The sequence below is a fragment of the Struthio camelus genome, chromosome 2, assembly GCF_040807025.1.
Source record: "Struthio camelus isolate bStrCam1 chromosome 2, bStrCam1.hap1, whole genome shotgun sequence".
In the NCBI taxonomy this organism is placed as follows: Eukaryota; Metazoa; Chordata; class Aves; order Struthioniformes; family Struthionidae; genus Struthio; species Struthio camelus.
The window spans coordinates 117,455,208-117,469,060 of NC_090943.1; the positions used below are offsets into that span (position 1 = coordinate 117,455,208).

The following is a 13,853-nucleotide window of genomic DNA, read 5'->3' on the forward strand; positions in this document are numbered from 1 at the left end:
CTTATCAGCATCATGTGGAACTTTTTAAAAAATAGGGTAACATGACAGTAATTGTTGCTCTTTCAGTACTCCATCTGGAAGAAGTTAAGGTTCGCAAAGAAGAGTGAAATGCTTTAGTTCAGTTGACTGCTGCAGAAAGTACAGAGTGAATCATTTCCCAGGTTGTATGCAACAAGAGTTGGACTCTGTACCAACCCCATGTTTTTGTTTGCCAAGGGAGTCCATGGCTTTGCATAGCTCAGCTGTTGCTTCATGTTCTGCCAGTCCCGATTTTTACATGGAAGACACCTGTGTAGAGTGGCTATCCCCTTCCCTTATCTCCCATTGTACCCTAGGGCAAATTATTTCTGCAGCCTCTGTGTAAATTAATCTTTAGTGTAGCTCAGTGTATGGCTCATGTTTGAAGGCAGCAATGACTGCCCATGGTGGGAGCATGCCCAGATCATCCAAACACGAATGGAACTTGGTGATCCTCAGACGTTATTTTTACGTCTCGTATGAGAGGGAGGGGAAGAGATTAAAGAATAACCTGGATCTTTGTGTTGTTTCAGTTCACTGGGAAGAGATTCTACATATTTCATATTTGTTTTTCAGCTGATGTGAAGCAAAACTGTCTGACAAGCAAGAGCTCGTTCCACGGCTGCTTGAGGAACCTCATACTGACCAAGGGCCAGCAGGCAGAGTTGTTTGACTTCAGCAGAGCTTTTGACCTGCGTGGAGTCTTTCCTCATTCCTGCCCTGGGGCTGAGCACTGAACTGCAGCAAAGCCTTTCTGGATTGAGAGAGAATTTTTTGTTGATCTGTTATTTTTCACTCTCATTTGTTAATGAAAAGAAGTTTTTGGTGAGGGCTTGCATCTCTTTGATTTTTCTGGTTGTTTTCCATCTCAGGTCTTTTTTTTTTTTTCTAGTCAGAAGCTCTATGTTTGCATTTTAACTAAAAAATTTTGAACAACGAATACCTCTAATACAATGTTAATGGCATTAATTGGGTATTTTTCTTTTGGGAATTTTTATTAATCAGTGTTTACAGTATGTGTTCTCTTGATTACTTGACAGTATTTCATTTTATTGTATGTTGGTCTTTTTATAAGAAGGTAATAATTTTGGACCACGTAATAAAATTACAATAAACTGCATTATTTCATGTAGTTTAGTAATTTGTACATTTCAGTTAGAAGAAGAAAAGGGCCAGAAGGTATGGAGTAGAAAATGCAAGTGGGTAGAATCCAGCAGAGGGAGCAGGAGACTAATGGCATAATTTTGAAGCTATCAGATTCAGAGTCTAATGAACAGAATTTTCTGATTTTTACTTTATACGATAACTCTGATCCCTTTCCTTCTGCTTAATATCCAGTACTCCTCACCCCCATTAACTATGTTATCTAGGAGAATCGTGTGCCTGTTAGGTTTTCTGAAGAGCCACAGGACAAGCTGCAACTCCACAGCAGAGACAGGCGAAATAACTGTGTTGGTGAAGAAACAATTTAGGTATGAGTTATGACAATAAGAACTAATACAGCTTATCTTCTTGGGAAACCAATATTGCTTATAGGACATGGGGAAGCACCTTTGGTGCCCTGCAATTCCTAATTCACAGGTTCAGCAGTTCTGTCTTTACTTTTTCCTATTGTGTCGGCCTCTTTCTGAAATGAGGTTTCCAGCTGTTGCACTTGAGCCAATTTGGGGAAATGCACACTTGTGGCTTCAGCAAGGGCATCCATTCATTTATCGACTAGATCACTGAGCAGCTGTCAGATGTAGCTGGTACTTGAATATTGATCTATAATAAACTTAGCTCTTTACTTACCTTTCCTTTTTCTCTCTTTAAACTAGCAGTATTTTTTTTCTGCTTCTTACAATTTTGTTTGGCCTTTACTATGCATTTTTAGAATTCATTTTAAGATCAATTTTGCTTTACTTATTTCATAGTAGTTAAAAAATACTGACTCTAAGGAAACCTGGAAGCAATTTGCCATTGATTTCAATGAGGCAGGATTCCAAGCAGTGTCATTTTATACTTTGATTCAGGGTAGTCAAGAGAAGAGAAAAGGTCCTGGAGTGAAGAACGGCTTCCCTTGAGCAATGATGGCAGAATATGGTCCTTTACAGTGCTTTGCAGTTTCTCAGGTGCTGTAACAAAGGAGTTGCTTTTACAATTCACCACCCATTTTCCCAATTTCCGTCACCTGCTTCTGTCAGAAAACCATGTGTTTAGAGTTGAAGCAGCTATTTTGTTTGTATTGTTTTTATTTTTGACGTGGCTACAATACAACGAACACATTCTACTGTACAAATACACTAATAGGTGGGTTTACTTCAACAAAACATTTAACATTATAATGAGGAGGGTACGGGGAAACATACATACAAACATTTTGCTTTGATTAGTGGCATTGTATTATTTTCCAGAGAAGGCACACATTAATGGAAAGCTATTGAAAAATAAAAACTGAAACATAATATTTTTGTGTTTCTTAGCTCTTAACCCCAATATCTTATCTTGCAAGGTTCACATTACAAGCAATAACTGAGGCAATGTGGTTTGGACAAGATTACATCTGTATCTTGAAATACATATTTTAATTTTTTTTTTTTTTTTTTAGCTAATTTCCAACTCTTGCCCCTTGTAAGGAGAAACTGTTTATCAATGTAAAAGACTGGTAGACACATGTGAAATTAATAATATAAAGCTTTGGAATATGAAACCTCAAAGCCAAAATCTTTTTTCCTGGAAAATGCAAAGTGAGGTAGTTTACAGTACACACAGACATTTGCACACACACGCACATTATAAAGACATTAGCTGTATAAACAGGTTAGAACATTCCAGTCTGTTTCCAATACCTACTTCTTGCAATACTCTAAATATGCAAAATGCTATCTTTGTAGAACCATGGAGTATGTAAATGGTTTGAGGCATCTTTGGAGTTTGCTGAAAAAGTTTCTCCCTGCATGCTGCTACTTTCTTATTAATAGCTTTCCACATATGTTGCTTTGATGACAACACTTATAACTTGAGATTGACTGCAACTGCTGTTAGGAGGAACAAAATTCCAGGTGCCTCCACCAGCGTTTTAAAAAATAAGGTGTAAAGTTGAGATGTCAAATTTAAAAATATCGGAGTGATTTTTTCAGTTTACTGCATATTAATTCAAGTTAGTGTACCACAACAACACAAAACAACTTAATGTGTAACCGTATTTACCACAATACACATGGGTCATTAAGTCCTGCTCTCGTTTGCATCAAGAAAGAATTCTGCCACTCTGATTCAGAGACAGCAGGTGTTTGGCTGTATTGTAGTCATTTGGGCACTGTATGTAGACTCTAATTCATCTGCTAATATGCATGTCTTATAGGCAATTTTAATATATAATAAGTTTTCATAGGATGGATTTCATTTCATCAGATTTGGCTTTCCTCAGTTGCAAAGTAGGAAGGTGAAGGTGTTCCAAAAACCCCTTGTATTTTTTGCAGAGTACAATGAGTTTTTTTTTAAGAAACGTTTTTGGTGAAGTCTTCATTTCAGGGTCCAGAACAAACCAAGCTTCAGTCTGAACCTGTGGGTCCTCAGTACAATCTTTTCCCTTGTATGGCTATTGAGAACACAGAATGAAGTGAGCGGGCAAGATGGAGATGGTCAACGCGTCTGTCTGAAAGTAACTGTAGACAAAGTTACCTTGTTTGCTACAACATTTCAAATTCTTTAGTCAATGTTCAGGCTTTTTGTATAGTCATAAAAGCTCTTTCGTTGGTAACAAATACAATGATGCTTAGCATTTATATTTTGCTCTTCATATGGTCCACATAAAATCCCTTTGCTGAGTTTGTCCCTCCTAGATGGATGTTTACAACTTCTGTTGCACTCAGGGAGTTGGTTGGATGTGTCTGAGAATTGAATTTAACTCTGACTAATTCTCATATTACCTTTATAAGGAAAATACTAGTTCTGCTGGACAGCTAAAAAAGGAGGGCAGCATAGAAGAAAAAATTATCCCTGGCCACAGAGGGAACTGAAGGGAATCAGGAACAAAGCATGTGACAGAACATTAATGCTTAGTCCTATGAACAAATGACAGATCTACAGTCTCTCATATACTTAAAATAAATAGTTGTCTAAAAACACAGTGTATTTTATAATACAACTGTCCTGGTCTTAGCCTGGCTGCACTTATGCATCCATTAGTGTTAAGAAAAAAAATACTGGAAAGTTAAAAATTACATTGAGCTTTAAGGAAAAGAAAGAATAACATTGCTAAATTTTATCAGAGTTTGTCTCAAGAAGAAATAACAAATAACTATTTATTGTTGCTAGTAAAATTACTGATTAGAGGTTGATTTCTCTCACTGAACTCTAACAGAGAAAGTTAAATGCCAAAGAACAGAAAGACAAAGAACTTTGAACCAAAAGTAGGGTTTCTAAAATGTGAAAATCACTAGCACACTGTTGCAGCAGATCCTCACAAGTTAGAGGCTTTCTCTGCAGGACGAAGTACTCCATGGTCACATGGGGGGCTTGGTTCCTAACTGTCTTCCATTGCTACCTGGTGGGTGCAGCTGGAGCTTCTGCCCTATGTGTGTGTCCAGGTCACAAACTCAACCCACTGATCAGACTGTGGGTGAATCTGTTGTGCAGGATAGTCATTCAACAGCAGGGATGTCGCATTACATTTGAAGGCATTCGATCCCAATTTTTGCAGAAGAAAAAGATGAAAAAATAATTCTTGTTTTCCAGAGACTTACTTATGATTTCAATACTTAACAAACATGCTTAGTTATGTAAAATGTAGCCCCCAAACACCCAATTAGTGGAAGAATGGTGCTCACCCTTGTAACAGGCTCTGGGGACATACTCTATTATGAGTTGTTCCTAACACAGTGACAACTCCCTCTTTCTCTTGTTGGCCTTTGTTTTTTTATAGACGGCATACAACCTGTGAAAGGAGCTGGAATTTGTTATTTATTTGTAAAACTCCTAGCACAACTAAGTCTAGCTTAGCTGTGGTCTTTAGGCCCTAATTTGTGAATGTTAAAGAGTATTAAATCCCTGTGCTCACTGGAAGCTCTTAGTCTTCTCCATGCTGTATTATAAAAGATCCAGATAAAGATCTTTCTTCTCAGTGCTGCTGAATAGTATAAAAGTTGCTTACATATTAAAGCTAAAATAAACAAAAGAAAAAGATTTAGGTTACAAATTAAGAAATGATAAGGTTTAACAAGGTGATGTCCGTAAGTGGCACCATTAACACATATATCATATTATGGCATTACATAGACTTAGATCTCTGTAAAAGATGTAAAAGGTCTTTTAGGTAGATACTAAGTAAAAGATGGAGCTGAGGGACTATGTCTCCTCTTGTCTAGCATTTATCTCCTGAAGCTATCACTTGGTGTGTTTAAGTGGTAGGGGAAGCAAGGAGAAAAAAAATGTGCACAGTAACATGATCCAGACAGATGGTTTCAGAAGACTGATAGACTGAACAGTGCTACATACATAAATCGGTATAGCTGTTCTCCCCTCCACCTGCCTCCCTGCCAGCGTCAGGTACCAATGAGGAGTGACTGAGAGACATAAATATTGCAGTAATTCACATGGTACAGGTTGCAGCAGAAAGGTTTGATTTTTCTCTAGCAAACAGCTGCATTTTGGCACTGCGGTAGATGGAGCTCCTGCGTTCCATGTTTTGTAGATACCTTCTTGTCTTGAACGTCTCTGTGATACTTTCATGGCCGGTAGTGTTTCATGCATCCTAGGATGCCACTAGAGTGTTCCCTTTCAAAAATACATGTTCTAACACTAGCTCAGGAAACAAAACAACTCTGTATGCAGCAGGCTGTTTTCTGTGCCTCGGTACCTCGGTCCTTCCTCCTGGCCCAGCTGGTACCAGTACAATCCATACCAAAGCATAACCGATGTGATGTTTTCCAGTGCTCCAGAACCTGGAGTGGTAATTCTCATACCAAAATTAGTACATGGTGAACATCGGCTGTACGGTACGGTAGGAGGGAGTTGTAGCCCGGAGCTACCGTTTTACTTGAATATGTGGTATGAGCTTCGTAAAACGGCCGGCATTGCGCTTGTCCTTTTGGCCTTTGTCCAGCACACTGCTGCCTTGCGCTTCAGCTTGCTTTTGGCTTTATCACCCATTCTGCCTGAGGATTTGCGCGGTAAACATCTAACATGTATGCATCCGGGTCCAGACAGTGCTGACCTGAGCCAAAAACAGACAGCCATGAATCACACCAGTTTTCAGCATATTCGTAAATGGGATAGAGCTACGTTAAAATGTTCTTGAACGCATCTCCGATTTGTACATGGTTTGGTGGGTCCTTGCCTATGTGCAGGTGGGTGTTTGGGTAGATTTACCTTTCAGTATTTTTGCTTAGTGAGATCCACAAATTCAGTTTCAGATAGGGTGCTGTGCTCTCCATGGAGTTATGGACAAGGCATTTAGTTAAATGTTGGACAAATATTATGGTTTCTTTATAACTGCTAGCAATGCTATTGCTAGAGGTACCATAGGATATATATTTTTATTTTTTTGCATTTACTGGGCTGGGATTAGAACTCTGATTTCATTTCTATGCTATTTTTAAAGGCTGAAAAAGTAGCTTGTGAAACATATGTTCCCACTCACGTAGGAACTGATAAAGAAAAATATGGACTGCATCAAGTTTTTTGGCAGCTGCTGTTTTGCTGATTAAAAAAAAATACAAGAGTCCTCCAAAATCTAGCTGCTTTAGGGTTTTTTTGGTCAGGTGATGACTGGAAATGGGAGCAGGCTGCCTGGGGAGTCCCAGATACCTTTGCAACAATTTGCCTTTGACACAGAAAGAGGCATTTGGTTCTTGTTAATTGAGTAATAAGGCAATAAAGTCTTGAGTTAAGTTGATTTGTTGGACTATATTGCATTTAGACTAGGTGATGAAGCTATTTAACTGGTGAGGTTACGCTGCTGTGACATTAAGGATTATGGTAAAATTTTTGTTTGGTTATTTAGGTTATTGGGGGTCCTAATGATTTTACTCAAGTAAAAGCAATATAAACAAATTAATGCATAGGGAATGGAATAAGGAACCCCAGAAGATCTAGGGCTATAAAAACTATTTTAAATGAACATACAAATTAAACAGTCAGATTTTTGAAAGAGCATGTTGGTAGTAAGTAGTTGGGATTGTTTCACAAGGCTTACAGGATCCTTTCCTACTTTACAATCTGTTGGTCATCCTGCTTAGCCAGGCCAAACAGATCACTAATCAAGTTTAGTTTTCTAACACTATGACTTTAGTAATAAAGACTGTTCATTTTACTTCTTGAAAATTACTGAGACAAGTCTGTGATGTTTTGCAATAATTTTATAGAGGCTGTTCAGAGCTGAAACTAGAAAAAATAATGAATGTAATTAGACAGTTGACAGAAGATTTAAGCAGGGCACCCAAAGGATTATAGTATGAGCAGAGAAAGGAGCAAGTCAGAACTGTGTAATATCAAATTAAAATCGGGTTTTGACCTTTAGGCAAAGAACTTTTTTGTGGTGAGCCACTGCTGTTATTATTACAAAAATGTCACTGCATGAAACACAGAAGAAGACAAAATCCCTTCTGCAGAGCATTTACACTCTAAATAAAGCACACAGATTAGTATTATACACAAATATATTCTGTGGCTGAATTCTTAGTTCTTTTTTTTTTTTATGTGGGGGAGGTTAACCCTTAAATACAGTCAGAAAAAAATGTATTTTGGGAAGACTTAAGAGCAGGGTGGAATATGCTTGCAAGAGGAAGGCTAAGGATCTCTTTAACTAGGGAAAAAAGCTCAGTTATGAGAGTGAGAAAAGAAAGCAAAGGGTCAGATGAATTTGGCAAGCCTACAGCAGCCATAAGGAGTCCTGCTGAGATCTAGCCATCAGGTCATTTTCTCCTGTGGGGAGGTCATTTTCTCCTGCGGGGAGCCTTTCCAATCACGCTGGAGTCAGGAGGGGTCAATACATTGGTTTTAACAGTTTTTAGATCAGAAACCTCCTTTCTTGCAGATGGACTGGAAGGCAGGAGAGACCCAGCTGTGTGAAAATGGCAGTGACTTGTGGTATTTTAAGAGACTAAGGATGTTCAGGAATGAATTTTCAAATATGAGACATACCTATATTTCCTCCAATTTCATGTAAACTTTGGATCTGGGCTCCCATGTTCCGTGATGATCCGTGGCTAAGAGAGAAAAAAAAAAAACCTTCAGTTTTGTCTTTCCTGTTATAACCACTGCTATATCAACCATCATCTATATTAAGCAAGAATTATATTTTTGCCCTTGCTCTGATGAATGTACTTATCAAATGTAAGGCCTTCTAACAAATTAAGCACTGCAGAATACTATCTACTACAGAGGTAGTTCATTATGCCACAGTTAACAAAGCCTTCTATTTTTCTTTAATTATTTATTTAAGGAAAAGTATTATTTGGTAACAGGAGAAGACTCTGCAGAAAAGACTTTCAGGATATAATTTCTCATTTCCCATTACTATTAATAATTATTACTTTACAGAAATAAAAACATTACTGTTTTATGGGCAGATGTAAGACAATTCCTCTGGGTTCCATATGCAGCAAGTCTATAAAATGTATGTTTTTAGTAGAAGCATAACGTAGAGCAGATAGATAGATTGATTCTGTATAGGAGCCAATTATTAAGTAACATACAAAGAATAAAAATCAATGGTTAGATTTTTCTTGACCAACATTATCGTAAATTAGCAATTGTAAGTGATAAAAAGAGTTCTCGTAACACAGTGAGTCTCTGAAAAGGGGACAATCTGTTCATTAAAGGTTCTGGAAATATTGTTCAGGAAAAACAAAAAGTTCTGTTTTACCCACCTGTTTTCACAGTGGAATCGAGCCAGGATGTCTTTGGCTTTTGTTTGGCTGTTGAGTTGAATAGCCATAGAGACTTTTGAATGCAGCGGAGCATAAACTCTTATCACTCCCTCAGGTATGTCAGACTGCAGGTATGGGGGAAAAGTGACCGCTCCCTAAAGTCAATATTCAGTAGAATAAGTCTAAGGCACATATTGCTGCAGCTCCATTCAGAAAAATCTCTGCAACTCTTTCGAGGTTGCTTGCAAAAATCATGGCATGAATTCACTTAATTATTCAAACTATGTATTTACAATCCTATAATCACAAATTTATAGGTACAATATAATAAGATACTACACAAAAACAAAAAACTCTTGGTAAGCATCACCTTAATGCATGCAGAATAAAGTATCGCCCGTGAATATTAATTGCTTGTAGTAATGTTCTAAGTTAAGTTGTTATCTGATATTTTGATAGGCTATTTCTGTTAACGTTGGCCAATGAACCAACTGCTTATTTAAAAAATAAATGTAAATATCTAGCAGTATCTGTTCTTCCTTTTAAAGATGAAATTCTCCTGAGGCATTAATGAAGGTCCAGTTCTGCTTCCGCTTGCTAGATCTTCAACTAGATCGAAGCTTATATACATAACATATATACATATGTATATACATATATAATGTATATACATATACATTAAAATATCAAAGTACCAGATGCTTTCTGTTAGTTTGAAATTTGACCTTCTGCAGGGTTCAGACAATCATCTATGAAGTTTATGCACTCTTCCATGATTAATGGCAGATAAATCAATTAGCAAGGTTTGCATTCCAATTCTAATCCAGTTAATACCATGCTGAGTAGAGTAGAACAGTCTCTCCAGTCTCTGCCCCTGTGTAATGTAGAACATCTGAGACCTAAGGTTTATGTTAAGTGCTCTCAAAATTCAACTCGGTTATCCAAACAGAGTTTGCCTCCAATGTACCCTTCATATTTCAGCTACCTGCCAGAAGTGGTCCCCTTTTTATTAAATATAAAGCCTACTGCAACAATCAATGAACTTGTCTTTCAGACAAGGGCAAGGTTTGTAATAACCTAATCTGCTTAAGAGCTTTTGTTGGGCTCATTTCAAAGTGAATACAGTTATGGTGCACAACAGTGTACACCACCATTTTAAACAAATGCATACATCTGTGTCTGCAGCACAAATGTATACCCTACCCATAAAATGTTTCATTCACTGCCGGCAAATGAATTAATATGGATTCACAATTCATGCATATGTCCTTTCTCTTTCTATTTTTTTCCATATGTACTTTCTCGCAGTTTCTGTTGTCTGTTAGGTGTTTTCTTTTCTATTCCTTACAGTCTCTTAGTATCACTCCTTCCTAATTTGTCTTTTCTTCTATTCTATCAACTTGTTCTTTAAGGACTAGAGATGCCTTGACCAGTTCCTTCATTACTCCTCTTACAGTTCACCAGTCTCCATTCTTTTAAACCAATAGGAAAGAGTAACGTCTTTCTGTCCAGGTTACTAAAGGTTGTCATTACATGGAGGTACTACATATAAGCTACTATAGGAACTGCATACATTGCGCATGTGTGCACAGCATGCTGTGCTGCCTAACTGGTATGTTATGCCTAACGTGTATGCTAATTTTAGGTGGGTATTGAAGCAGTGTTTGCCAAGTAAGTCCCTAAACTATTCAGGCAGTGGAAAAAGTTATTGGCTTTGAAGACCTCCAAAGGAAGTTTTTTCTGTCAGATCTTCTTAAGTCTGAATGGGACCTGGAGCTCCTCAGAGGTCTCCACCTCTCCCCAGTGACTATATGGGGAACATCAACACAGATCTGAGGAGAACTGCTTCATTAGATACTTAAAATTTAGACTCAACTTTGGCATCTGTGTTAGGCACACTGGATTTTCTCTGTGCTGAGAGAGATAGCGCAAGGCTACAAAACTACAGCTCACAAGGAGAATATCTGTTGGCTTAGCTATTATATCTGGACATACATAAGTGCAACTGATCCTAATATGGACCATACTACTACTCAACTGCAAATCAGTGCATTTGTTGACTATCCACCGAACGCTGCTGTAATGGCCAGTCCACCCATGATCATTTTCTTATAAAACAGGTATAAAACCTTCATTACAGTGTGCATGACTGTTTACATCTTGGGCTGCTAAAAATTATTTTGCCCAGCATCTCCTTTTCTGAATCAAACCCCAGTGCTTTGTCTTATCAGAATATTGGGCTGGGAAGCACATCTCTCAAGATAGCTCCCAAATCAACTTATTTTGTATGGCAAAATATACAAGCTGCTGTCTGACTGGAGAGTTCAGGGATTTTCTATGTTTAATTTTTTTTATAAAACCCATTGGTCTAACACCTTCACTCACCACTTCTTCCTCTGGTAAAATGTATTTGATACATATATATATGCATTTGAAAAACTTAAACTTATCTACATTATTTCTCAGAGTTAGCGGAGAGCAAGTTCCCTGTCTTATGGGAGACTGCATAAGCAAATAATAAAGCTGACAATCGCTACCATGGGGAATAAAGACTATATGGCAAATGAGACGCAAGAACGAACCTAAACAGTCAGGCACTTAGAGGTGGTGAGGGGTGGATTATGTAGCAAACTGAAAGAGAAAGTTAGACTGAAAGTCTGACTAACCCCAGATGGGAGCGTTTAGTTAGTGGAAGAATGGAAATTATTTTTAAGGAAATATTTAAAGAAGTGCTTTACACACCTCTATAAGAATTTCTTCCCCCCACCAGGAGATTTTTAAGAGATAAGAAGAGAGGCGAGATGGTTAAGGATACCAGTTAAAATGGATATATTTTAACACACCTCTGGTCTTTCAGGTCTCTCTCTCTCCATGGTCTTTCTCCTCAGAAGTTTTCTCACCCCTTTGTCAAACATCAGCTGCCTCTTGCTGTTGTTCATTGCTGCCTCATTCATTTTTCTCACCTGAGAAATCAGGAATGATGGGACCTAAAGGAGGGAAAATGGAGCTGAGCATATACAATAGATTTTCCCCCCTAAAGCTGGTCTTGGGGCTTTAAAGTGATGCCAAATTGTATGCACCAGAAGCTCTATTTATTCCCTGAAGATACCCGGGATTGTCAGTTTCCTCTACCATCCCACAGTTATTCTTTGGGTGAAACTGCAGGTCATTTTTCATACCATATAAAACTTTTTAGTCATGCTTGCAATTGTAAGAACTTCATTAGAAGGCTTTGTCATCTCCATCAACCTTCTCTCTGTTCTAAGGAAACAAGCTGGGACTGTCAACATTTTCAGGCTGACCTTCAGAAGTCCAGCAAGGAAGAAAGACTTTAGGCCCATATTATTTTGGGAGGGCTAAACTTTAAACAGTCATTTAATCTCATTCAAGTCTCGGGATCTCAGCTAGGCATCCAAACTTAAGTCATCTACATCCTCCTATATAATCAAAAGTGTGGGATCGGTACGTCCAGAGGGCAATTCATCCTAAAAATAAGTTAAGAAAGATCTTAGTTAAGGTAAATCTCCTTCCGGAAGTATCAGTCTCCCTTCCTCATTCTAGAGATAGCAAAGCTCCAGCTAGTTCCCAAAGAGTAGCAAATAATTTCTTCTTGGAAGATCTGTTTACATTGATTTCTACAGAGCTGCAGCGTATCGCAAAATACTGTTCTATCCTGGAGACATAAAGAGGAAATCCTCATTACTCACTGTCCACAAGATGTCCTGGTACCTAATTAAAAGTCGCACAATGTGTGCGGTGGTGGCAGCTGCTTGCATTTCTTGTTGGTTTGCACGTTTGCCTTTGTAGATGAAGAGGTTTGGTGCAACAATCATAGAAACATTCCACAGATTCATTTTATTTTTCCCTTCATTGGCAACGACCTTCTTTAGGAACTGAAGAAAGGCCTGGAAAAAAAACACTTTTTATACTCAACCTCACAAAAGATTTTACTTCTTAAATGCAGCATTTTCAAATGCACAATGTGTCTGGCTAGAAAGCTGCAATATTTGCACTTGGAGGTGAGATTTAGGATTTTTTGCCTTCTAGCTTGAATTACCATGATATTCACTAGCATAACCACCCTTGTCAATCATAAAGGAATAGGATATCAAATATATACATTAATACATTATATACCACTTAGAGCATATCCCAAACCTATTAAAGTCAAGTACAGTATTTGCACTAAGGCTCTAAAGCTTCTAGTGGAGGAAAGGTATAAAGGCTTTGCAATAGAATCATTTATTTCTTCATAGGATTCAGGCTGTCCTTTTTGATGGTCAAGGCTTTTTTTCATGTTGCAGACATCTGGGTGATCAGTCTGTCTTTAGACATGCATCAGTCCCATATGTGATATAATCTGAGGCATTTCTGCTAGCAAACCAAAACTAGTTATGGGATAATGAAAGTAAGAAGTGCTCAGTGGTAGCTCTTTGAGGCTACTTCCGCATATGCATGGCAGAGTCAAAGGAAATTTGTTTCCCTTTTAGCCAGTTTATTCAGGACTTTGCCTGAGTGACTGAATAGGATAGATTTCTGTTCTGGTTAGAGCTGGGATCACCATACTGTTGAAACCGCTGTCTTCACACCCTGACATTGCAATTAAAACATTTTTACAGATCAAAGAAATACAAAACAGAAACTCTGTTGGAGAAATTTCTAAAATCTCATTATAGATGGCAAGTAGAGCAGTATTCCGTTTTGTTGTCATCACTTCTATTTTAGTACAAAACCCTAGGAATTATGAAAACTACTCTTCTATCACATACTGCTCTCTATATATGTATATGGACTTTGGTATGAAAAATAACCCCAGTTCTTCACAGAGCCATAGCAGACCTCCAAACACTTTAAAGATGTGGTCATTATTCTTGTCCTGTACCCACGAAGAAATATGGGTAAAGAAGACACCCGAATTCATAAAGCTACATCTAAACGGACATCTAAACTGACTCTCCTAGGCTCATGAGATAAGGGAGCTGA

General features: G+C 38.0%; 2 protein-coding genes across 5 annotated transcripts in view; one reads left to right on the top strand and one right to left on the bottom strand.

Annotated features, from left to right (window-relative positions):
* Positions 1-2,265, top strand: part of LAMA1 (laminin subunit alpha 1) — a 108,081-nt gene extending 105,816 nt beyond the window's left edge. The window contains exon 63 of the mRNA XM_068932233.1: positions 595-2,265. Coding sequence (XP_068788334.1) covers positions 595-755 — 161 coding nt within the window. The 3' untranslated portion in view covers positions 756-2,265. The remainder of the gene's footprint in view (positions 1-594) is intronic.
* ARHGAP28 (Rho GTPase activating protein 28) overlaps positions 2,257-13,853 on the bottom strand; it is a 77,785-nt gene continuing 66,188 nt past the window's right edge. For all 4 annotated transcript variants that reach the window (XM_009667118.2, XM_009667119.2, XM_009667120.2 and 1 more), the window contains 5 exons: positions 12,578-12,775; positions 11,714-11,857; positions 8,871-9,025; positions 8,143-8,207; positions 2,257-6,214 (listed from right to left, as the gene is read on the bottom strand). In XM_009667118.2, the coding sequence (XP_009665413.2) occupies positions 6,123-6,214; positions 8,143-8,207; positions 8,871-9,025; positions 11,714-11,857; positions 12,578-12,775 (654 nt within the window). In that variant the 3' untranslated portion in view covers positions 2,257-6,122. The remainder of the gene's footprint in view (positions 6,215-8,142; positions 8,208-8,870; positions 9,026-11,713; positions 11,858-12,577; positions 12,776-13,853) is intronic.